The 25,430-nt window shown below is 37.7% G+C and overlaps 5 protein-coding genes across 5 annotated transcripts; 3 read left to right on the forward strand and 2 right to left on the reverse strand.

The window, feature by feature from the left end:
- The first annotated feature begins 6,310 nt into the window (after nt 1-6,310).
- Nucleotides 6,311-10,012, forward strand: LOC133727104 (12-oxophytodienoate reductase 3-like). Its single transcript, XM_062154731.1, has 5 exons — nt 6,311-6,435; nt 8,435-8,575; nt 8,752-8,882; nt 8,980-9,162; nt 9,264-10,012. The coding sequence occupies exons 1-5, from the start codon at nt 6,362-6,364 to the stop codon at nt 9,920-9,922; spliced, it is 1,188 nt and encodes a 395-aa protein (XP_062010715.1). The 5' UTR covers nt 6,311-6,361; the 3' UTR covers nt 9,923-10,012.
- A 4,278-nt stretch (nt 10,013-14,290) lies between these two features.
- Nucleotides 14,291-16,405, forward strand: LOC133713860 (12-oxophytodienoate reductase 3-like). The gene is made up of 5 exons (XM_062139891.1): nt 14,291-14,534; nt 14,767-14,907; nt 15,077-15,207; nt 15,316-15,498; nt 15,688-16,405. The coding sequence occupies exons 1-5, from the start codon at nt 14,461-14,463 to the stop codon at nt 16,317-16,319; spliced, it is 1,161 nt and encodes a 386-aa protein (XP_061995875.1). The 5' UTR covers nt 14,291-14,460; the 3' UTR covers nt 16,320-16,405.
- Nucleotides 16,406-16,726: 321 nt separating this feature from the next.
- LOC133727105 (uncharacterized) lies at nt 16,727-20,213 on the reverse strand. Its single transcript, XM_062154732.1, has 3 exons — nt 19,982-20,213; nt 19,812-19,899; nt 16,727-19,426 (listed from the first exon to the last, which is right to left on the reverse strand). Exon 3 carries the CDS (start codon nt 19,412-19,414, stop codon nt 17,018-17,020), a length of 2,397 nt encoding a protein of 798 aa, XP_062010716.1. The 5' UTR covers nt 19,415-19,426; nt 19,812-19,899; nt 19,982-20,213; the 3' UTR covers nt 16,727-17,017.
- Nucleotides 20,214-20,746: 533 nt separating this feature from the next.
- LOC133713871 (12-oxophytodienoate reductase 3-like) lies at nt 20,747-22,769 on the forward strand. Its single transcript, XM_062139899.1, has 5 exons — nt 20,747-20,959; nt 21,073-21,213; nt 21,388-21,518; nt 21,640-21,822; nt 22,044-22,769. The coding sequence occupies exons 1-5, from the start codon at nt 20,895-20,897 to the stop codon at nt 22,703-22,705; spliced, it is 1,182 nt and encodes a 393-aa protein (XP_061995883.1). The 5' UTR covers nt 20,747-20,894; the 3' UTR covers nt 22,706-22,769.
- Nucleotides 22,770-22,901: 132 nt separating this feature from the next.
- Nucleotides 22,902-23,984, reverse strand: LOC133713875 (probable glucan endo-1,3-beta-glucosidase BG5). The gene has a single exon (XM_062139906.1). The coding sequence runs from the start codon at nt 23,776-23,778 to the stop codon at nt 22,930-22,932; it is 849 nt and encodes a 282-aa protein (XP_061995890.1). The 5' UTR covers nt 23,779-23,984; the 3' UTR covers nt 22,902-22,929.
- Nucleotides 23,985-25,430: the final 1,446 nt, after the last annotated feature.

The following is a 25,430-nucleotide window of genomic DNA, read 5'->3' on the forward strand; positions in this document are numbered from 1 at the left end:
AAAATCATATTATTGCCGTCCAGTGAATTGTATGAACTCCCAAAACCAAAATGAATACACTACAGGCACAATTGATCAATTTATAATCATATTATTGGCTCCCAATAATCATATTAGTGCATCCCAATAATCATATTATTGCCCCCCAATACAAAGTCCAATGTCTCTACTGTCTCCCAATAGACCACCGAAAATGAACCATTTTGTAGGATTCACAGATAATTTGACTTTAATACATAGAAAACAACAGGTAACTTATCAAAACACCACACTATAGTGATTCCTGTCCATCGTATCAAAGTCTACTGGGGGCCAATAATGTGTCTACTGCCCCCCAGTAGCCAGGAAATGTAATCTTATTATTGCATGATCAAGTTACTTGTTTTAAGAAAAGATCAAAAGAAAAGAACAGAAAAAAAAAATATCTGTAGATTATAGGAACTATACACATGATGAAGAAGTGAAATATCTGTAGCTATTCACATCCCAAAAAAAAATATAAAAAATTCTGCAACAACCTCCAGTGAAACATGCCAGAGCCTCCAAGATCTTATTTCACACTACAAAACCCATAATTGGACACCCAGAATTTGCTTTGGGCACCAGTCTTGGGCACCCGCCGGAAATCCAACCTGAAATCCCAGCCTTCTCCGATCGAACCTGTCTCCTACGCTCCCAAACCCGAACAACACTCCTCCTCACCCGACCCGGACCCGGCTCCGCAATCATCAGCACAAACACAACCGCCGCCACTGTCGCACGCTCCTCCTCACGGCTCTCCCGACTCGCCGTAGACCAGAGAACACGCTCGGTTCATAAAGTACGGCCCTTCCATAAGCTCGGTGTCGTACCCGGCCCGAGTGGCTCCGTTGCCGGAAGTTAAGGTCTCCGAGGAAGGCGGAGAGGCGAGGCAGGATGATCTGGAGAAGGAGAAGGAGAAGGAGAACCAGCGCTGGTGGCGAGTATGCAGGCCTCGGACGACGGCCTCGGGAAGCATAGGAGAGAGAGAGAGAGAGAGAGGCCGTTGTCAGCTTGGAATTGAAAGAGGGGAGAGAGAGAGAGAATGGCATGCTTTTAATTTTATAATGAAAATTTGTCTAAAATAGTCTTTTTATTTTTAAATGGGTAAGTGGGCACAATAATCTCTTACTGGAGTAAGTGGGCAATTTTGAAGCTGAAATTGGGTAAGTGGTCACGACTAACTATAATTTTGGTGACTATTGATCCGCCCCATAAGGGATAGTTTACTACATTTTTATTAGAGATTTTGTCCATTTACCCTAATTTTAGGGATTTTTTCCCACTTACCCTATTAAGTTTTTTTATTCTCCCTTACCCATAAAGACTCTAATACTCAATTAAGTTATTATTATTATTATTATTATTATTTTTGAGACTATTTTACCCTCACATCTTTGTTACATATAGAGAGAAAGAGAGAAAATGGAAGTGAGAGAAGCCATAGGAGACTTCGCCGGAGTCCGGCCACTGATCCCCGTTGGCCGGAATCCTGTCACCGGTCGTCAGATTTCGGCTACCCGTCGCCGAATTTCAGTCATCGGCCGCCACCCACCGGACTTCTCTAAAAACCTCGCCGGATGTCCCTAAAGAGGTCTTCGGAGATCTCATAGGTCGCAGGAAAGGTTTATTGCCCCACAAATAGACCTGTATTGCCCCCAATAAACTTTTATTGCCCCCCATTAGAGGGACAATAAACCTCTATTGCCCCCCAATATACCTTTATTAGGGGGGGCAATAATGGTTTATGAAACCTCGCCGGAAGTCTCCAAAGAGGTTGTTGGAGATCTCATATAGGGCCGGAGAGATTTATTGCCCTCCAATAGACTTGTATTGCCCCCAATAAACCTGTATTTCCCCCAATAGACCTTTCGGTCGCCAAAATGAGAACTATTCTCCCTAAAATTAGACAAATAAAATTTTGATTAAGAAAAAAGAAAAAAAATATTATATCAATTCAAAACATTTATTGTCCCCTAATAAACGTCTTTTGCCCCCCAATAAAACATTATTTTTTCTTTCATTATAGGCCTTCTGCCCCCATTTTACAAAAAAAAAAAAAAAAAAAAATTGATTTGGGCACCTAGAATTGATTTGCATCATCACTTTCCAGTACAGAAGAGCATTCAATGCACCAACTACGGTGCCTTCTGATCCAGAGCGAAGCAAGCAACCTTACCAACACATCTACATGCACTAAACTAATAAAACATTTTTTTCTTTTTTCTTTCTTTATAGGCCTTCTGCCCCCATTTTATAAAAAAAAAAAAAAAAAAAAGCATGAGCTCGTCTCCAGAGCATGAAGGCCCCGCACTCACCTATCTCCTTCTTCCCTAGACCCAACCCCCTCAAATCCAATTCGGGAACGCAGACCGAGGAACCATCGATCACCAAAGCCGCCTGGATTTGAACCCCCTGACCCGACCCATGGAGATCGCCCCGGCGCCGCCACAGCTTTCAGACCGGGACATCCCGAGTCGCCAAGCGCCTTTTTGCGGAGAACAACAACGAGGCGAACGTGTCGACGTCGTCTTCTTCGTCATCGTCGGTGGCGGCAAAGTACGACGATGAGGAAGAGGAAGAGGATGTGTGTCGGATCTGTAGGAACCCTGGCGACGCGGATAACGCTAGAGAGAGAGAGAGATGAGATAGTGGCATAAAATGTAGTTTGTTAATTAGTTTAAGGGCAAAATTGATATTTTATTTTAAATTAGGTTAGTGGGAATATTTTTATTGCTGAGGTAAATTGGATAATTTTGGTCAATTTTAGTGCTTTGGGTCAAACACAATTTTTATTATGCATTATCAAATCGAGTCATAATATGTAATTTTACAAAATTGACATTCAATTTCTTTTCACAAATTAAAAAAAGAAGAAAAAAGGTCCTTTTTTTTTTTTTGAAAGAAGAAGAAAAAATGTCTTATACACAAGAAATCATTGAAATCGGAGATCTAGTCCTTCATATGTATCTAATCAATCATCATGAAGATCTTAACTATCAAAATGATTCATTTGTCGGATACAATTAGCCGACCAAATATTTTCAATAAATTTCATTGTGATATTACCAAATACAGATTTAAACATCACAATATACATAAAAATGCAGTAAAAAAGAAATATAACACACCAAGACGGCCAGAGTATTCAAACAAAAAAGAAAGGTTAGCAGTACAAATGACACAGTTGGCTGGCCATATATGACTTTTTATCCCATATCCTTGTGCAGTGGCGGAGCCATAAATTTTAGTTTGCTGGGGCACAAAAAAAAATATTAATCATAGCAAAACATAAAATAAAAAAACTGTATATGTAATCTATATATTACAACGGTATGTATTTCTTCGACGTGATTTCATTGGTGTGAAAACCACATGAAAAATATAGAAAGGAGAGCTAGAAGAAGCCTATAGTACGTATATTAGTATTGTATTGTATGGAGATTTGAAAGGTATTGTATATTTGTATTGTATTTTATATACCAAAAAAAAAAGCCTATAGTACTTATATTAGTATTGTATTGTATGGAGATTTCATAGGTATTGTATATTTGTATTGTATTGTATGGAGATTTGTATATTGTCCCTTTTATATGCCCAAAAAAAAAAAAAAGGAAGAAGAAAAAACCCAATATACTGCAAGACTCGAATTAGGGACCTAGTGTCCACAATAGAGGTTGTTAGACCACTATGCCAACTTGGGAACTGGTTATATATGTAATCTAAGTTCTATTTGTATCAATCTCAATGGGGCACGGGACCCACTAGGCCCCTATGTGGCTCCGCCTCTGTCCTTGTGTGGCTGACTTTGTGGCACAAATCACAATGGAGAAGAATTTCATTGCAACTTCACTGATCAACCGCAATCGATCTTTGATTTACTAAGAATAGATCGTTATATACCGAATGAATGGTTGATGTGACAAACTATGAAAGGAAAAGGCTTAAAATGGTCCATGTCAAATTTACATACTTAGATGATATGGTCCATTTTATGATTAGTTTGTGGTTCTTATTGAAAAATCTTATTATTATCATTTTAAAATGAATTCACTGATTTAGAGCCAAATTTTTTTATGGTTAAAGGCAATAGAATGTTAAATACGTGACCTCTTTGTTTGAGAGTATTCAATTTTTTTTTTTTTTTTTTTTTGAGAAGATTGAGTTTGGAGCACAGCGGAAAACAGAACTTTTTAGCATTTTCGAGGACCAATTTAACTTGTTACGAAACCAGAACATACGAGGGGATCGAGCCTCAAGCCCACCAAGGCCCGCCATGCACTAGGGTTAGGATCGGGCCCAATATAACCTTCCAAGTCCAATTCAAATCATGCCCATGCAGAATTCAACGTCTCATCCTTTGCCAAAAAAAAAAAAAAAGACCACAACGTCTCATCATCAACAGCTGTGTGACTAACAAGCTTACAAAGTTACAAGCCTCCTCGGTCAAACTCAAACTCGTCGGGTCGTGGTCTTACGTTGGAAATTCATTCCATGGAAAATTCAAAAAACAGTTTAAGACCCGGAAAACATTCCCAATTATTCATTGCGACCCGCCTCTGTACTCTCCGATTACCACCGTCGGATCCCACCAGATAGAACATACATTAGAGTCATCGCTTACGCTTTTAGAGTGCCTCTGATTTCCTATATAAACCTCTATCATCTCTTTCCACAACTTATTCAATTCAGTACAAACACAGCTTTAGGGGGGTGTATTGTATATGGAATTAGTGGAACTTTTACGGTGTGTTTGGATGAGAAAATTATAAAATCCGTAGGAATTTATAAATGATGGAATCTTTAATTCCATCAATCTAAAATTCCATTAATTGCATTTTCTATTGTTTGGTTGCATCTATTTAGGATTTGAAATGTGTAATAAATTAAGAAAGTTTAAAAAAAAATAAAAAGATAAAATAGAAAAAAGTCTTGTTTTGGAAATAAAAATTGAATACTGCAAAGGAATTCGTAAATGACACCTATTTTGGTGGAAATTGAAGTGAGGAATTTAAATAACGAATTCCTTCGTTTTTTTCCACAGAGAAATTTAAAATTTCCAATCTGATAATGCCAAACGAGGGAATTGGCTTTTAGGAATTATGAAATCCTCACTTTCAATTAAATTCCATCATTTTTTCCCTCATCCAAACACACTCTTAAAGAAATCTATGGAATTTAAAAGTCTGGGTGTATTCAATATAGACTTTTAACAGTCCATGAAAGTCTGGAGGTATTCAATTAGGATTTTTAAAGACTTCATGAATTCCACCAAAATCTAGGGGTATTCAATTAGGACTTTTAAAAATGAATATAAGTATAGAGGTATTCAAAATATCATTCATACTTATGGAATTTGAAAATCATGGATAATCATGGACTTTGTAGTGTTAACTATACATACCAAACTCCAATAATTTTCCAGCCTCCAGACCAAAGATTTCAAAAAGTCTATCAAAGTTTCCTCTTCAAAAAAAAAAAAAGGTCTATCAAAGTTCTTCTCTCTACGCACGAAGAAGTTTGTCCTTCATCATCTCTCTTTCTTACTTTTTTGTCTTTTCTCTAATCTTTTATGATATCAACCTTTTTTGATACCCAACATGTTCATTGTAGTTGTTGAATGTGATTTTTTTTTTTCAATTGTGATACTTCGAACCTTAATAGCAATAAAAATGATTTATGAAACCCTAAGACCTTGAACCATACTAAATTTTATCTTATTAATTAATTATTCTCATTAATTTGAATTTATATTATGGTTCAAAAAAAAGGTTGAACAATTGAATTTCAATTGATTGATTATAAATCAAGACATTGACCAATATTGCTACAATATATGTTAATCGGCGAAAACAAAATTGATGAGAATAATTAACCATAAACATCAAGTGATCTATATTGTATATTTATGTTGTTGGGAGATTAGGAATGAGAACAAACTCGCTAGACAAACTAACAATTATTTATTTGAGTCAATTTCTATTAGAAGATACTAGAGCATTCTCTAGAGACAACAAGTTATTATTTTGTTTTGTGTTTGGGCTGCATTTGTTTTATTTTTTTTTGTTTTTTGTTTTTTGTTTTATATTTTGTACATTCTAGGAAATCTGTAGAAGTCATTCATAATAAAGTATATAGATTTTCATGAATCAATAAAAGTCTGTTGCTAAAATCAATGGTTTTAAGAACTCCATAACAGTCTATCAACTTTTTAAAGAGTCTGTAGACTTTTCAAAAAGTCTGTCATTTAAAAAAAATCTGCACAAATCCAAATACAATACACCCCCCTTAATTTACTCACCTGAGATTCTATACCTCAAACATAAGAAAAGATATATAAGAAATGGCGGATTCTTCATCAAAAGGACCCACCCTGTTCTCTCCTTACAAGATGGGCAGGTTCAATCTCTCTCACAGGTCAGTCTTATCTCACAAGTTGGGTATGTTTACTCCAACTTATCTGATTGACAAGAGCAAGAGAGAAATCCGAGAGGGTATACCGTATACTTATTGTTTGATGTAGTTTAATACATAACACGGAATATATAGAGTATAATCGATGGCCAATTTGATACATAATTTAGAACCAAACATACACTAACGAGTGATCTCTTCGACACTTTTAGCAGCCGAGATATATATCAACTTTCACTTTTTTTTTTTTTTTTTTGCTAATATTTTCTCCGATTCATTATAGTAAATTTTTTCTTAACACATAAAGAATTAGACAATAGGAAAATGATTTGTGGCCTCAATGAGGCCTAAGATTTATGGCCTCAATGTTAGGTGTCATGTCATGTCACCTACACACGTCACTTATTTGTTAGATCATGTTATGTAATTCTTGAGAAAAAGACTATTTTATCCTTCCAGAATCTAATGACCCTAAATTAGCTAGTTTGGATTTTTTCTAAAAAAATATTTTGGTTTTTTTTTTTTTTTTTTTTTCATTTTCCCTTTTTGTTACACTCATGCTTCGATTTAAACAACAATTTTTTTTCTTCAATCAAGAACAGAAAAAATTACATGTAATTCAGTCAATAGATTTGCACATATATTCGAACAAAAGATTTGCATAACACATGTATATAAATTCAACCTTTATTGGGTTCCTGCAAATTTTAAAAATATAATGTGAAAAATACATATTCATATGATTATTATATATTCTTTTGTTCATTTTTTTTCTCTTTATGTAGCTAGGGTTTAAACATTGAAATTGAGTTTATAATATTAGATTGTATTCTTTATCTAGTGACCTAGCACTCTGCTAAGGGAGAGAGCGGCCGCCCTCGCGGTCTGCTTCTGAATCTTCCTCCATGAATATGGAGGATTTGGGTGACTCCGATGGCGCGGTGGGGATCTGGCACGGTTTACACCCGATGCGTCCTCAGAGGCATTTTTGCATCCAATTGTATCTTTGCTAGGTTTTATGTTCATTGTTTTATTTTTGTATTTTTCATTTATGATGTAGTTTTATTAATGGAGTTGACATTTATTCTAAAAATAATAATAATTTGAAATAGAGTTTATTATTTTTTGTTTGTTTTTTTCCCTAATATTTACATTGTAGATGATAACTAATGACTGCTACTAACATGAAATTTTTTCTTACCTCTTAATTTAGACATACGTATTTTTCAAATTCAATTTATTAATGCTATTTTTTTATATGAAATTAATCAATATTTGGAAAGAAAATTTAATGCCTATTTCTTGACACCTAATTCAATATATTAATGCTATTTGGAAAGAAAAATTATAGGAAACAAATTTAATTAAATGAAGAAAAATATTGGTCAAATAATTTGTAGACATATCTCTTAAATTAGTACATAATTAATAGCCGATATTTTTTTCATCACCTAATTAAATTCATTAATGTAATTTATTCACCCCCTAACATCTAAAAAGAAATATAAAAGGGTAAAGTTGGTGTTGCAATAGTATGATGTGGCAAGATATATTATGTGGAATTAAAAAAAAATTTGTATTTGCTTACATGGCATGACACCTAAGATTTGAGGCCACAAATCTTAGGCCTCATTGAGGCCCCATATCATTGCCCTTAGACAATATTAGTTCATTAATTAGAGATAGATATTGTAAGACACAAGATCCACCCTCAAACCCGTAGACGAAGGGTCTATCACTCTGAAAACTCACTGGTCGTCCATTTATTTTTACTTTATTATAAAAAGGAAAAATAGAGGGACGTCTCCCAAATACATGCAGAAACAAGAAGGTAAGAGTACAACCCTCTCACCTTTCAAAGATGCAAATCTCAAGCTAGAAAGTAGAAACATAAAAGAACAAAAAATTAAGTACTTTTAAGGACTCCAATACCACTTGGGGGATTTACGTTATAATTTTCAGTCTTTGTACGTTTAGACGGATCTTGCGTTTACATGTGCAGGATAGTGCTTGCGCCACTGACTAGGTGTCGAGCACATAACGAAATTCCGCAGCCAGCGATGGTCAAGTATTATTCTCAGAGGTCAACCCCCGGTGGCTTGTTAATCAGTGAAGGCACTTCGCCCTCCGACACAAGCGCTGGGTATTTCCATAGTTCTCAATGTTTCTCAATGATAATCATTTTCTTCAATACTACATTGACTAGTGGCTTCACCACTTGGACCTCAATCGATCGAATTCTAGGTTCTTAATTCATTTAAAATTTGTTGGTTTAAAGAAGTACGTACGTAGTTTCTTAGTTTGTTATGCTGGAAACAGGTATCCACGTGTTCCTGGGATTTACACGGATGAACAGGTTGAGGCATGGAAAAAGGTTGTCGACGCCGTTCACGCCAAAGGTGCCATTTTTTTCTGTCAACTTTGGCATGTAGGTCGTGCTTCTCATCAAGGTAATAAGTTACATACATATATAACTGTCAAACCTTCATTTTGCATTCTTCAGCAGTAAGATTATCATTTTGTTACTTGTTTCGGTCAATGTTCTAGTTTACCAACCTGGCGGGGGTTCGCCGATTTCTTCAACCAACAATCCCATTTCAAATAGATGGAAAGTTCCGATGCCAGATGGATCTCAAGAGACTTACCCACAACCTCGACGCCTCGAAACCCACGAAATACCTCTGATTGTTGAGCAGTATCGCCGCGCTGCCTTAAATGCAGTTCGAGCAGGTCAGCTTCTATTCATCACATACATAACACATCTAAGAGAATTAATGTTACGCACGTACTCGATCTTCATCGTACATACTAGCTTATATGGTGTATTTTAGGTTTTGATGGAATTGAGATTCATGCGGCACACGGCTACCTCATTGATCAATTCTTGAAAGATGGAATCAACGATCGAACTGATGAGTATGGTGGGTCGCTTGCAAACCGTTGCAAATTCTTGATTCAAATTGTTCAAGCAGTAGTTGAAGCAATTGGTGCTGACAGAGTTGCCGTCAGAATCTCACCAGCTATTGATTTTCATGATGCTACGGACTCCGACCCGATTGGACTAGGCCTTGCAGTGATTGGCAGGCTCAATGAGCTTCAATACAACGTAGGTTCAAAGCTCGCTTATCTCCATGTGACTCAGCCTCGTTTCGCTACTCAAATAAACGTAGGCTGGTCCGAGTTTGATAAAGACAGAGAAGCTCAATTCATGAGGACTTTGCGAGAAGCTTATCAAGGTACATTCATGGCTAGTGGAGGGTTTACGAGAGAACTAGGAATGGAAACCGTGGCTTCCGGTGATGCTGATTTAGTGTCGTTTGGCCGAAATTTTATCTCAAACCCTGACTTGGTGTTGAGGTTTAAGTTGAATGCTCCTTTGAACAAGTATATTAGGGAGACTTTCTACACCGATGACCCTGTAGTTGGGTACACAGACTACCCTTTTCTGGAAAGAGAAAGTGTGAAAGAGGATGAGCTCTCCCCATTTTGATTTTGATGCTGTTGAAATTGTTCTTGTTCGTTTGGTTGAATAAATCCTTATTGTGATTTAAATGTGATGAATACAATATGTTTAAACAAATTGAGTAATTCTTGGTGAGTTGTGACTTGTTGGTAAGTTATAATTCCAACATTGTAAATGTCATGAGTTTGATTCTCACTGGCATATGTAAAGGTGGGGTGCCTTAAGGTTTTATTTTATTTTTTTATTTTAAATAATAAAAAAATTGAGTAATGTTAGGTGATCGAATCACTTTTTTAGGTAGCACTGTATCTCACTTATCACATGTGATAGTCGATGTTGGAAATACATGTCATTTAATGAAATTCTCTAAAAATTGAGCTTTTTGCTACGTCAACGTCACATAAGGTGAGATGTATGTGGTTCTCAAAAAGGTGAATTATCCAGCATTACTCAAACAAATGAATAATGATAGGTAAATCACATTTTTAATAACCACATGCATCCCATCTTATATGGCACAACCTGTCAAGAGTATTCAATTAAAGCATAATGAAGCTTTTTAGCATTTTCAATGACTAATTCAAGTCGTTAACGAAACAAGAAACAAGAAATAAGAAACAAGAAAATACGAGGGGATCAAGCCCCTGCCATGCACTTAGTTTGATCAAACCCAAAGATTGGACCCAAACCCAATTCAAAATCATGCCCGTGTATAAAACATCTCATCATCAATACAATTCTTGAACTCAACGCATCTCCATTAAAAAGAGAAATTTTCCATATTCATGTCATTTCATATTTTCATTTGACATATGTAACGGGTAATTTTAAGGGCTAGTTTGGGATTGCTGTAATTTTTTTAAAAAAACTGCTGCTACGGTGTTATGAGAATAATCAGTTGTGAATTAAAATAGTTTCGTGTTTGGTAAGCAATACTTTTAAAAGCGCTGTCAATGCATAAAACAACTTCAAAACTTTTGATAAATTCGAAGTAAATGTGGTGTATATATATTTATTGACCACAAAGGACATGATTTTAATTTTTCTTTCTTTCACTTTTTAACAAATCGATCATGTCCATTTATCTTTTTTCCCTCCAAAATGTAAATAATTATTTTGACCAATAAAACACTACAATAATAATGAACAATAGATCATCGAAAAAATAGCTGAATATCATCAAAATTTAGAATCAAATTAATATCTATCTGAACTAAAAAAATAAAATAAAAATTAAAAACCGAACAGCTAGAGCCCAATGTCTACATTGCATTCATGATAAGAACATATGTATATACATGATAAGGGCTAATATTTTCGATAATGTATGAGGGTGTTACTGAGATTTTATAAAATTTAACAAAACCTTCGTGTGTTATAATGCTTCCAAAAAACTTCTAAAATTTATTGCCAGTGACATATAATTTTCAATGAACACCATTTTTTTTATTAATTTACCAAATATAATAAAATTTTAGATAAAAACTGATTTTTTTTTAAAGCGAAGCAGTCTCAAACGAGACTTAATTTGTCCACGTCATTGCTGTTACTACTAGAAAAAGGGCCTAAGGGGACAAATGGAATGTGTGCCTATAGGGACACATATCTGTGCCCATTGATGCAAAAGGGACACATGGCCAAGTAGAGTTTGATCAAGACAGAGAAGAAGCTAGCTCAATTCATGAGGACTTTGCGAGAAGCTTATCAAGGTACATTCATGGCTAGTGGTGGGTTTACTGGAGAGCTTGGAATGGAAGCTATGGCTTCCGGTGATGCTGATTTAGTGTCTTATGGCCGGGATTTTATCTTAAGCTAGCCCTGATTTGGTGTTGAGGTTTAAGCTGAATGCTCCTTTGAACAAGTATATTAAGGAAACTTTCTACACCGATGACCCTATAGTTGGATGCACAAACTACCCTTTTCTTAACAGAGAAAGTGTGAAAGAGGATGAGCGTCCTCCCTTTGATTTTGATGCTGTTGAAATTGTTCTTGTTCGTTTGGATGAACAAAACCTTCACATATAGAGAGATTGTGTTTTGAATGTGATGGAATAGTGTGTATAAACCTCTGTTAGTAATTTGCCATATGAAACACCAATAAAACACGTATTGATGTTTTTTTTCAAAAATGCTTCCATACTTCGTATTGTTGAAAGAGACTCATTAAATTTCTCATACTTTTAGATCTAAAAGTATTATACACGACTTTTATTTTATTTTTCTCTTTATATTTTACACTTTTTTTTTTTTTAAAAAAAAACCCCACCCCATTCCCACCCTTGATGGGGCTCGAACTCCTGACCTCTTATATATGAGACCAAAGCCTTACCACCCCACCAAACACATATTATTGAATAAAATTGAATAAAAATTAATATTTTAAAATTAAAAACTACCTAATTAATTAACTAACATTATTTTATCAAACTTTTCAATGAATTATTTGATAAAGTTCTGAATAATACACGTAAGCGTTTATCTCATGTTTTACTAACTAGGATACGACCAAAGGTGTACCAAAGTATAAAATCAAATAAAGATTCAGGTACGTAAATGTTTGTACCTAGGCTTGGGCTCGGGTCGGGCCGGGCCTGAAATTTGGTAAAACCGAGACCGAGCCCGAAACAATAGGTCCGGGCTTTTTCATAAATGGAAACTGATACCAAACGGGCCGGTTCGATCTTCGGGCTTTTCAGGCCCAAAATCCAATTTCCCGAGCTTTATGCAAAATATACACAAAATTTAGTAAGAGGTGAGGTTTGAACCCCCGACCTCTTACACGAAAGCCTCGCTCCCAACCACTAGAGCATGAGACGCTCTCAGTATAATTTGTGCAAAGTTTATATTTATTTCATCCTAGGCGGTAGAAATAAAACAAAACAGAACCCAGAACCCTCTTTTACTTTCTACTCTCTCTTTCTTTTCCAGTCGTCGTCTTCTTCTTTTTCTCTTTCTTTTTTCTTCCTCCCCAATCCCCATTATGCAGTTCTCTATTTACCATATCTTCTTCTTCTTCTTCGGCGACTTCGATCTACTCCTCTCCGAGCTTCAAGCTCAGGAGGCCATCAAGAAAAGTCGGGGCGGCATGGGAGAGAAGAGGAGTGAGGATGAGGATGAGATTGATGATCCTAAGCTTAAGGAGTTTTTGCAGGTGATGCAACCTAGGGATCTTGACTGGTTTCGGTGATTGTACTCTCATAAGGGTCGAGTCTCAAAGAGAAGACTTCATCTTCTTCATCCTCTTCGTCTTCCTCGTATTGGGTCTTGTCCTCGAATTGGAATCGGAATCGGAATTGGATTCAGAACTTGAACTTTGGGAAGAGAGAGAGAGCTCAGAGAGGGGCTGAGAGCCTGAGATTGGGTCGGTTCGGGTGGACCGAACTTAGGAAATCCTAAGATCGAGACTGAGATTGATAGTTTGTAATCAGGTCAAGCTTTGCACCGAACCGAAATATTTCTTCTTGAAACCGACCCGATTCGGACTTTTTGAGTCGGTCCGGGTCGGGTTCTCGGTCTTTCGGGTCCTGACGCCCAGACCTATTTGTACCTACGCTAATAAGTTCTTTGCAGCTTCAAATTCCCCAGTAATTAATACTAATCAACCACAGTCAAACTTTGAATTGTCAATTAACTACATTATCAAGTACTCAATGGTTGGTTTAACAACTCTATTGAAATGTTTTGATTGTCGAAGGAAAAGTCATAAGATGGTCTTTGTCAAACTTATGTACTCGGATATGTCAAAATTCAAGAGGAGGGATCATATATGATTGTAATTGATTGTTTATTGAGAAAATATGATGGTATTGTCATGATTTTGTTGTAGTAATGATTTTCCAATTTCTACTCCTCTCGAATAGAACAAGCAGAGCTACATTCTTTTTATGGTTAAAGATATAAGAAATATCCGAGACTATTACGTATGTGTAATCCTGACAACTTAAGCGCCAACACAAACATACATGGGGTAAAATATATATATATATATATATATATATATATATATATATATATATATATATATATCAAAATAAGGCCACATAGACTAATTGATTTGGATGTAGTAATTTATTCAATTGAGCATTTAGAATACAAACTTTGTAGCAATTCTGATGTTTAGATCCTTAAATGAAAAAGAAAAAGATCAGATCAAGCCCTTAAAGTCTAACATCAAAATCCAAGCCCATTTTAAAATCATCCCCGGGGTCACTGGGCTTCCGCGTCTAAACGGTAACACCGTCAAAAGTCAAAACACGCTTGAAATCCTCGTCTGACCAAACTTTTCCATAACAAACGAGGTCGGAGATCCACAAAAACAATTCGCACGCAAATAACATTCCCCCCCTCATCGATTACGACCCGCCTCTGTTAGTCACCGACCCCCACACCTTTCCATCAGAACCCACCAGAACAACCATTAAGAGTCATCACTGACGCTTTAAAGCGCCACTGTTTTCCTATATAAAGCTGAAACCTCCCTCATTTCTTTCTACAACTTAAATACAGTGCACGGTTCAGCTTTGTTGATCTGAGACTGAATTCTATACCTCAAATAGGAAAACAAAAATGGCAGATTCTTCATCCACAGGACTCACTCTGTTCTCTCCTTACAAGATGGGCAAGTTCAACCTCTCTCACAGGTCAGTCACCCTTCTGTCGCTTATTTCCCATTTCCTTGGAGATTGTCCAATTGACCAGAGTAACATAGATTTCCGGCAGGGCATACTTGTCATTTGATTTTGGGTTCATTCACAAATATATATTTTTTATGTCATTTTTTCGATTCATTATACTACATGTACCACGTTGGAGATTTACGCAATGATTTTTAGATTAATATTTTGATGAATTTGTTCTTTAATTCTTTTACAGAGTGGTGCTTGCGCCAATGACGAGGTGTCGAGCATTGAACGAAGTTCCTCAGCCATCACTGGTCGAGTACTATTCTCAGAGGTCAACCCCCGGCGGCTTTCTTATCACAGAAGGCACTTCGCCCTCGGACGCAAGCGCTGGGTAATTTCGTAATTCTGAATGTTACTCAATGAGTCAATATGATAATCATTTTCAATACTTCATTGACTAGGCTTTACTCTTTGAACGTCCAACTCTAAGTTCCCTGTTTTAAATTATTTAGATGGAATGAGTAGTTTCTTAGTTATATACTGTGTTATGGTGGAAGCAGGTTTCCACATGTTCCTGGGATTTACACAGATGAACAGGTTGAGGCATGGAAGAAGGTGGTCGATGCTGTTCACGCCAAAGGTGGCATCATTTTCTGTCAACTTTGGCATGTCGGTCGTGCTTCTCATCAAGGTAATTTTGTCACATACATGTTTAAATGGCAGAGCTAGCTTTGTTTTGCAAGTAATTCCTCAGCATAAAATGATCATTTTTCTACTTGTTATTTGTCCAATGTTATAGTTCTTCAACCTGGTGGGGGATCACCAATTTCTTCAACCAACAACCCCATCTCAAAGAGATGGAAAGTTCTCTTGCCAGATGGGTCTCATGACGCTTACCCTGAACCTCGACGCCTCGAGACCCACGAAATACCCCAGATCGTTGAGCAGTATCGCCACGCTGCCTTGAATGCCATTCGTGCAGGTCAGTATCTATGCAGCACATAATTGGTACACTTTTGTAATGTATCATGTCACACTCCCAAGAAGTTTTGTTTTAATATGTCGCGAATATGACTATTTGACAACATAATATACTTAAAAAGATAATGTTATTCTTCATTGCACATTACTGGGAGCTTTGATCTTATGATTTATCTTTGATAATGTATAGGTTTTGATGGAATTGAGATCCATTCTGCACATGGCTACCTCATCGATCAATTCTTGAAAGATGGGATCAACGATAGAACTGATGAGTATGGTGGGTCGCTTGAAAACCGCTGCAAGTTCCTGATCGAAACTGTTCAAGCAGTAGTTGAAGCCGTTGGTGCTGATAGAGTTGCTGTTAGAATCTCACCAGCTATTGATCACCTTGACGCTATTGATTCCGACCCAATTGGCCTAGGCTTGGCAGTGATTGAAAGAGTCAACAAGCTTCAACAAAACGTAGGCTCAAAGCTTGCTTATCTTCATGTGACTCAGCCTCGTTTCGCAGCTCAAGGACAAGTAGAGTTTGATCAAGACGAAGCTCGGTTCATGAGGACTCTGAGAAACGCTTATGAGGGTACATTCATGGCTAGTGGAGGGTTCACCAGAGAGCTAGGAATGGATGCTGTGGCTTCCGGTGATACTGATTTGGTGTCGTATGGTCGCCAGTTTATCTCAAACCCTGACTTGGTTTTGAGATTTAAGCTGAATGCTCCTTTGAATAAGTATAATAGGGAGACTTTCTACACCCATGACCCTGTTGTTGGGTACACAGACTATCCTTTTCTAAACAGTGAAAGTGTGAATGAGAATTAGCTATCCTTACGATTTTGATGCTGTAGAAAAATTGTACTTGTTCTTTTGGATAAATAAAACTATATATAGAGATTGATTATATTCAATGTAGATGAAAGTTTGTGAAGTACAAAATCAAATTAAGTTGAAAACCTGAAATTTTCATTTTTTTATCTTTTGGTTTGTTGGTTTGAGCTGCTTTGGCTACATAGATTTATAGGTTTTATCATTTTTATAAAGTTTACAATTTTGAGTATTTTAACCAGTGGCGTATCCAGGATCGGAATAGGGGGTTGGGCTGGATTTAAGTGCATACAAATTTTGCAAGCTCGTAATTTTTTTTTCTTTTGAGGTTTGGAACCCAGTGGGAGGCTCATCCTTACGCCTTTAATATTATCATTCAAAACATAAAATAGGGGGGGGGGGGGGACATAAAACCAAAACCCCTTAAATTAAAAGTTACAAGCATAAACTTGTTGTAAAATAATAAAAACTAACTAAATCGTACCCTCCGAGGTCCACTCATTTCAAACTTAGCAATCACAGAATCATTGTCAATACTATCAGCAAATTCTTTTTCAATGTTGAGAACCATCAAATCATCAAGAAAGTCATCTTCCATCTTATTTCTAAGTTTATTTTTGATGATGTTCATAGCCGAAAATGCTCTCTCTGTTGTTGCTGTAGAAACTGGCAGAGTCAACACAAGACAAATCAATCTATAAATCATAGGAGAGAACCATCAAATCATCAAGAAAGTCATCTTCCATCTTATTTCTAAGTTTATTTTTGATGATGTTCATAGCCGAAAATGCTCTCTCTGTTGTTGCTGTAGAAACTGGCAGAGCCAACACAAGACAAATCAATCTATAAATCATAGGAAAGAATGCTGACTTTCTTGATTCAACTAACCGCCGACACAAATCAGACACAGAAGTTGTCTTGGCAAATCTTGGATCCCTCTGAATATCTGTTAGAAAATATCCACACTCCATATCTAGAGCAAGCATATCAGATGATGAAAAATCCATAGGATAAAACTTCAAAGCAAGATTGCAAACATCTTCAGATCTGAATGACTGAAAATTATCACGTGGATCAAATGTAGCACTAAGAACAAGAAGCTTCAATGACTTATCTGTAAATCTACTATCCAGCTCTGCCAACTGAAAGTCTATTACAACATTAAGTATATTGACCTGATAAAAATGCTCCTTTGTAATATTTTGTTCACAAGCCCGCTCTGTACCTTTATTGTAAGGAGCAGACATATCTGGCATAACAATATCATGCTCACAACAAAATGATTCAACCTTCATAATCAAATCATCCCAACCATCTTCTCTCATATCTTGAAGTTTTGATTTTGTTATTGAAAGAAAATTTAGAGCATTCAAGATGTCTATGACTTTTTTTTGCAATGACTGACAAAAAAAGTCAGTAATCTTCATGACATCATGCATCAAAAGCAAGCAAAACACAAAATCAAAACGCTTCATAGCCCTACCTACACTCCTTGCTTCTCCTTGTAATTTATTTGGTCCATTTGCAACCAAATCTGCAAGAGTTTTTTGAGTAGCTCCAAATAACTTGATCAAACTTGAAATAGAGCGAAGATGTGAGCCCCAACGAGTAGCTCCTGCTCGTTGCAAAGTGCAAGTTTGATTAGCCCCTGTACCTGTCTCAAGGGTACCTGCAGCCACTAAATCTGCAATTTCTTCTTCTCTGATGACTCTTAATGCTGAATGCCGTTTTGCAGAAGAATCAACAAAATTAACAATCACATTTAGAGTTGAAAAGAATTGCCAAATATCATGCACTCCTTTAGCTGCGGCATTTAAAGTCAATTGTAAGCGATGAGCAAAGCAATGCACATAATATGCATATGGACACTCTTCACGAAACAAAGCTTGTAAACCATTAAATTCACCCCGCATGTTGCTAGCGCCATCATAACCTTGGCCACACATATTTTCTACTTGAAGATCATATTGGGCAAGGACTTTGGATATCTCATTTTTAAGAGTTTGAGAACAAGTGTCTGCAACACTAATAACTTTGAAAAATCGTTCTCTAATAAACCCATCACAATCAACAAATCGAAGAATGATAGCCATTTGTTCTCTATTAGACACATCAACCGCTTCATCAACAAGGATACAAAATTTAGCATCTCCCACTTCCTCACGAATCTTGGTTCTAACTTTGTTACCAAGAATATTTAGGATTTGTCTTTGAATAATTGGAGAAATATACTTGGCATTCCCAGGAGCATTATGTAAGACTTTGTGGACTTCTAAATTAACTCTTCCAAAGGCTTGCAAAACCGCATTGAAATTGCCACCATTGGATGAATTAGCCGATTCATCATGACCTCTAAAAGCACATCCCTGGTTTGCCAACAACCTTACACTCTCTATAGTAGAATTAAGCCGAAGTCGGTTATTTGCTACTTCTTGTGATGATTGTGTGCTAATCACTCTTTCAATATGATTAGATGGGTTTCTTAGTGTATCCCACTTATGCATGCAAGTATTATGTGGGGAATTAACGCCTCCCACATGACCCAAAATGCCAGATTGTTTGGACATAACATTCTTCCAACCTTGAAACCCATATTCAGTGAATGCTGGATGATGGGATGGATAACTATCAAATAAGAAACAAGGGAAGCAATATGCTTTATCCAACTCTATGGAATACTCAAGCCAATGCCAATCTTTGAACCATTTATGACAAAATTTTCGACCTTGACCTCCATCCCAAGAAGATGGATAACTACTTAATTGGGGTTGATATGGTCCTAAGACCACATAAGCTCTTCGAATATTGTCACGCTCATTCAAAGGATACTTGCATATTAGACGTCGTATTCCAGGATCACGTTCAAGAGAAGTAACATCAAAACTCACTTCTGTCTCAACTCTATCATTACCACACTCTTCTACCGGACTAGATGGACAAGAGTTTAAAAGGACATCATTCACAGAATTATCAGTCACATTTCTACTCCCACTCCCACTCCCAATCTCATTCCCGCTACCACTAGATGGAGTATCACTTGTAAACCATGAAAGAAGATTTTTATACCGCTTGGGTTTTCGGTGATCCGTCATTGTATTCAATACCTATAATAATATATATGTATCATTATTAAAATTATATATATATACAAAAACCAAAAACCAACATCAAGATTCAAGCACCAGGTTATAACTTATAACCAAAACAAAAACAACAAAAAACAAAAACTAAGCAACTAAAGCAACTGAAAGCAACCACATATAATATTGCATATTTCAAACATCCATATTTAATATTGCAAGCTTCCAATTATCCAATAGCCACCGCAATTCCGCAAACCAATTAATCCACCGCAAAGCAACTAATATACCGATTATGATTTATCAATAGCCCATCCGCCATCCCTATCACATATTTCAAACATCCACTGATCCACCTCATGACCTCCAAGCAATTAATTAAGCAGAGAATTAGAAAGAGAGAACTCACAGGAATGACACGATTTGGAAAGATTTCAGACTTTTGCCATTCAATGATCTCTTACGAAGTTCCGGTCTTCCGATTACTTCAATTACCTCTGAAATTCAAAGCTCACAGTCAATTGCAAGCAAAACCCATCAATGGGGCTTGGGAGAGATGAAATTAGAACTTAGAACTACCTTTATGTGGGTGATCTGGAGCTAATCGGGTTGGAGCCTTGGAGGAACTGAGGAAGAGGAACTTACGAACTGACGAACTCGGTCGGAGGAAGAGGAACTGAGGTCTGAGGAAGAGGAACTGAGAGGAACTAAGGTCTGAGGAAGAGGAAAGGAACTGAGGTCTGAGGAAGAGGAACTGAGGAAGTCAAGATTCAAGAAGAGGAGCTGTCGGCTACTCTCTGGTAAGGAATAAAGGAACTAAAGGAAGTCAGGCTTAATAATTTAATATGATGTGTTTACATATATAATTGGGGCTTTTTCTCCTTGATTCTCCCTTGGGCTATAGCCCAACCAGCCTTGTGACTGGTTACGCCCCTGATTTTAACGTGAATAAATTTTAAAATTATAATAATAGAACTTGTTCATGCATTCATAAGAATTCGGTTGAAGGTAACGATATCTATCGTTGACACGTGACATACGAAAGATTGGTTGATATTCTTATCACTTATCTGAAATCATATGTAGTTTCATCGGTTCATATTTTTGATTCTTCAACTGAAAAATGGCCGATGGGTCCCTCATAGGGTATCGTCATGCACGAAAATTGAGCCCAAATATTACTTCCTACTCAATACCAAAACCCAAAGCCCAATTCAAAATCGTGACCACAACCAGTTTCATCACCACCTCCAGTCAACCACTCAACCCTCAGCTTTAAAACAATGACTAGACTATTCCACATTTCCATAAACAAACGGAGTCGGAGATCCATAAAACAATGCACACGTGAATATCGTTCTCAATTATTATTCCCTCCCCACTGTTGTCGGGACCCGCCACCTACAGTCGCCGACCACCACCACTATAACACCTCTCTCTCTTGTCCATCTCTCAGCTTTCAATTAGTGATCTCTCAGATCGGAAAACTAAAATGGCCGATTCCTCAGTTACTCTCTTCTCTCCTTTCAAGATGGCCAAGTTCAATCTCTCTCACAGGTCAGTGTTGCTGCTGCTTTCCGATTTCCTTGGAAATTGTGACGAGGGAAATCCGGGAGGTTATTCTTGTCATTTGATGTTTTTATTTGTTTTTGACCGATTTGCCCTTACAGGGTTGTGCTTGCGCCGATGACGCGGTGCCGAGCCTTGAACGGAGTCCCGAACCCGGCCCTGGCGGAGTACTACTCTCAGAGGTCAACCCCCGGCGGCTTTCTCATCAGCGAAGGCACTTTGGTCTCTGACACAGCCGCTGGGTAATTTCGTAATTCTACTCTCAATCATTCACTCTCTTGTAACTAGTGGCGTAGTAGGGCCGCCCTTCGATGTTTATGTGATTTTTCTCTTTCGACCTTGAAATCGAAGTTACCTATTATTAACCTCAACCCGGTAATTTTAAGTAGCTTCTTACTATATTATGGTGGAAGCAGGTTTCCACATGTTCCTGGGATTTTCTCGGATGAACAGGTTGAGGCATGGAAGAAGGTAGTCGACGCCGTTCACGCGAAAGGAGCCATTATTTTCTGTCAGCTATGGCATGAAGGTCGTGCTTCCCATGGAGGTAATTTTGTTGCAGATACATGACACATTTGGCAGGAGCTTCGTTTTTGCATTTAAGTTTTCAGCAGTAGAATGATCATGTTGTTACTTAGTGTTACTTACTGTTTTGATCTATGTTATAGTTTACCAACCTGGTGGGGGATCGCCAATTTCTTCAACCAACAATCCCATTTCAAAGAGGTGGAAAATTCTCTTGCCAGATGGGTCTCATGGCACTTACCCTCAGCCTCAACGCCTCGAAATACATGAAATTCCCCACATTGTTGAGCAGTATCGCCGCGCTGCTGTGAATGCCATTCGAGCAGGTCAGTTTCTCTTCACCACATAAATTGTTCATGTGCATAAGAGCATTCTGTGTAATGTCACACTCTAAATCTAGAATATTAGCTAGACAGACTCTTTTTCTAAAGTTGTTACCCAAATGCCATCTGATAACATAACATAATGGTTAGAGAACATTAATCTTCATGAGCGTAATCAGTTGAGATTTGACTCTTATGATTGACCTGTATATGCTATATTACAGGTTTTGATGGAATTGAGATCCATGGGGCACATGGCTATCTAATTGATCAATTCTTGAAAGATGGGATCAACGATCGAACTGATGAGTATGGTGGGTCGCTTGCAAATCGCTGCAAATTCTTGATTGAAATTGTTCAAGCAGTAGTTGAAGCCATTGGTGCTGATAGAGTTGGTGTCAGAGTCTCACCAGCTATTGATCACCTTGATGCTATGGACTCCGACCCAGTTAGCCTAGGCTTTGCTGTGATTGAAAGGCTTAACAAGCTTCAACAGAACATAGGCTCAAAGCTCACATACCTCCATGTGACTCAGCCTCGTTACGCTGCCTATGGTCAAGCAGAATCGGGCAAACATGGCAGTGATCAAGACGAAGCCGAATTTATGAGGACTCTGAGAAAAGCTTATCAAGGTACATTCATGGCTAGTGGAGGTTTTACTAGAGAGCTAGGAATGGAAGCTGTGGCTTCTGGTGATGCTGATTTAGTGTCGTACGGTCGCTATTTTATCTCAAACCCCGACTTGGTTTTGAGATTGAAGCTGAATGCTCCCTTGACTAAGTATGTCAGGAAGACTTTTTACACCCAAGACCCTGTTGTTGGGTACACAGATTACCCTTTTCTGAACAACACAAGTATTAAAGAGCAAGCAGTCTCCCGCCTTTGATTGTAATGCTGCTTGAACATTTAGATAAATAAAAACCTTGTATTGGAATTTGAACACTGTTGAATAGTATGTGTTTGTAGGTGGATGAACCAAATGCTTCTGAAGTACAAGATCAGATTAAGTTGAAAATTGGGAATTTTCATTAATTCTATTTCTCAGCTAAACATCATAGATTCATAGGCAGAGTTTGCCTTGAATCTTTATTTGTCTAATCACTAAAGAATCTAAAACACAGGATAAACAGGTTCCATGTTAGGACAAAAAAGACCAAAATGCTGCTCCTCGCCCTCAGGTTTCTGATTCTCATTGAACATGGCAAAGATGTATCCTTCAATGAATTGATCAGGTCTTTTTGGTGTTCCTACCCTTGAACTGATGTGTTTGATGAAATTCCGGTTATATGTCCCTGCAAGTTCTGGGGTGGTGAACTGTCCGCTCCCAGCAGAAGGCCAACCACTTTCAGATACCACAACCGTGACATTAGGGCCGCCTACTTTCTCCATTGCGGTGTAAAACGAATCCACTATGGCATCCAACAGGTTGTAGTAGCCGAGTGGTCCGTCTTGAATCACCGAGGTTTTAATAGTGAATAGAGCATAGTCCAAGTGAACATTGGCAGGGTCTGACTTGTAGGCAAAGTAAGGGTACGCATTGATCATAAGAGATGAATTGGTTGACGCTATAAATTGAACAATGCTGGTCATGACTTCAACAGCCTCCGCTGCGAATACACCACTTGAAGGCGGGTATGAAGATCCTAAGGCGGTTCCTGGAACAACCGTGGTCACCTTAATCCCAGTCAGCTCTCTGCCATCAAGCATAGTCCGTAAAAACCTCATTACAGGAAAAACGTAGTTGCCTAAGGGCCCGGGAATAACCTCATTGCCAACAGCAATATAACTGAGTTCAATACCATCAAGGTAAGGCTCAACATTGGTGGTGAACCATGCGTTCACAGCTTCTTGACTTGCTGCCAGTGCGGGTAAGTCTTGGTTTTGAATGCCAAGTATGACGCTGATTCCGCTCCCTTTCAGTGCCTGAAGGGCAGCTGTGTTTGGATCAAAGAGCCTCATTTTGGTGATACTATGTTTCTTGTAGAGATTGTGAAAAACTGAAAATTATGTTTTCTGGAAAACGGGGATTGCAAGGCACGTATCAATCCTTACTGGGCAGAAACCAAAAATAATACACAGAACACCAGATTTTTGGTTACGCAGTGAAAACCTCAATCATGAGATTAAAAACACTGCGGGACTCTTACTCTTGAGAACCCAAAATAAGAATTAACTTATATGAATGATATGTTCTTTACAAACTTGAATATCACTAGCTCGGCTACAATAATTAGACAAAAACTAATCCAAAGTTTGTCTTCCTTCTTGAACTCCTTCTTCACTTGAACGATCTCCAAATATCGCTCTCCTTTCTTCACAGCTCCTCCACTGATCTCAATAAGAATTAACTTATATGAAGGATATGTTCTTTACAAACTTGAATATCACTAGCTCGGCTACAATGATTAGACAAAAACTAATCCAAAGTTTGTCTTCCTTCTTGAACTCCTTCTTCACTTGAACGATCTCCAAATATCGCTCTCCTTTCTTCACAGCTCCTCCACTGATCTCAAGAGAAGTTATGCATATGAAACAATGATCACGAACACTTAAACATGGACCAAGTGTTTTGACTCTCGTGAAGATTTTATCTTAGGCACATTATCACAGTCACACATCTAATTTTTTCCCCTTTTTGAATAAGAATGACGAAGGAAACTTACGTAGCGGAAGCGATGTAGAAGGAGGACCACAAATAGATGGTGCACAGTAGACACTAGCCCAAGTCGAATCAATCAGAGGAAGATAGTCCAAGTATTAATACTCCCCCTAAGGGTGATCATGTGATGAGAGATGCAAGAATGTGATGCAAACACACAATGAGTGGGTTGTATCGAAATGCTAAGAACAGATTTAATTCGCATAGTTTTTCCAACAAGAGCAATACCACTTAACAAGGTTCTAAAAAACGCTAGGCGCTAGTCGGGTGGTGACCCGGGGACTACCGCCTAGGGGCCTAGGCGGGAGTCTAGGCGGGGACTAGGCGGTTTTTATTATTTTATGACATAAAATTAATTAAATAATATTTATAGTCCTATAATTAACTAAAAATAATTAAAATATGTAAAAAAAAGAAGGTACATGAACTTGTGATCCTCATGATAGATGAAGCACGTGTTGTTAACTGGCCAGATGAATGTGATGAAGACTTTCCACCTATTTTAGCTATTCAAGAGACCGAGACCAATTTCCAAGAAAAGAAAAAGGCCAAGAGCAGTAAACCCATAACTCTCGTTCTTCTTTCTTTGAAACACAAAGTGAGATGGAGGAGAAACAAATCAAATGGTGGAAACGACGACCCAGATAACCCATCACTGCCATCATCACCATAGACCCACTCATCCTTTACAAACACAACCAGTGAATCATCCTTTACAAACACAACCAGTGAATCGAGGAGAGAGAGACGACGAGTCAGTAGAGAATTTAGTCGGAATTGAGGAGCAATGTGCTGTCGAGAGAAAGTGATTTGCGGCCATACCGGTGCAGCCAAGCCGTCGACTCTTGATGACAGATCGACAAACTAAGAGAGAGTGATATGCCGCCATGCCGGTGTAGCCAAGCCGTTGACTGTCGACGATAGATCGACAAATTGAGAGAGAGAGACGACG

This window comes from Rosa rugosa, chromosome 1 (genome assembly GCF_958449725.1).
Source record: "Rosa rugosa chromosome 1, drRosRugo1.1, whole genome shotgun sequence".
In the NCBI taxonomy this organism is placed as follows: Eukaryota; Viridiplantae; Streptophyta; class Magnoliopsida; order Rosales; family Rosaceae; genus Rosa; species Rosa rugosa.

Coding starts and splice junctions, on each gene's coding strand:
- LOC133727104 (XM_062154731.1), top strand. CDS start 6,362: ATGGCGGATTCTTCATCAAAAGGACCCACCCTGTTCTCTCCTTACAAG. Junction 8,883..8,979: donor AGGTCGTGCTTCTCATCAAG/GTAATAAGTTAC, acceptor TCAATGTTCTAG/TTTACCAACCTGGCGGGGGT. Junction 9,163..9,263: donor CTTAAATGCAGTTCGAGCAG/GTCAGCTTCTAT, acceptor GGTGTATTTTAG/GTTTTGATGGAATTGAGATT.
- LOC133713875 (XM_062139906.1), bottom strand. CDS start 23,778: ATGAGGCTCTTTGATCCAAACACAGCTGCCCTTCAGGCACTGAAAGGG.
- LOC133727105 (XM_062154732.1), bottom strand. CDS start 19,414: ATGACGGATCACCGAAAACCCAAGCGGTATAAAAATCTTCTTTCATGG.
- LOC133713860 (XM_062139891.1), top strand. CDS start 14,461: ATGGCAGATTCTTCATCCACAGGACTCACTCTGTTCTCTCCTTACAAG. Junction 14,535..14,766: donor AAGTTCAACCTCTCTCACAG/GTCAGTCACCCT, acceptor ATTCTTTTACAG/AGTGGTGCTTGCGCCAATGA. Junction 15,208..15,315: donor CGGTCGTGCTTCTCATCAAG/GTAATTTTGTCA, acceptor CCAATGTTATAG/TTCTTCAACCTGGTGGGGGA.
- LOC133713871 (XM_062139899.1), top strand. CDS start 20,895: ATGGCCGATTCCTCAGTTACTCTCTTCTCTCCTTTCAAGATGGCCAAG. Junction 20,960..21,072: donor AAGTTCAATCTCTCTCACAG/GTCAGTGTTGCT, acceptor TTGCCCTTACAG/GGTTGTGCTTGCGCCGATGA. Junction 21,823..22,043: donor TGTGAATGCCATTCGAGCAG/GTCAGTTTCTCT, acceptor GCTATATTACAG/GTTTTGATGGAATTGAGATC.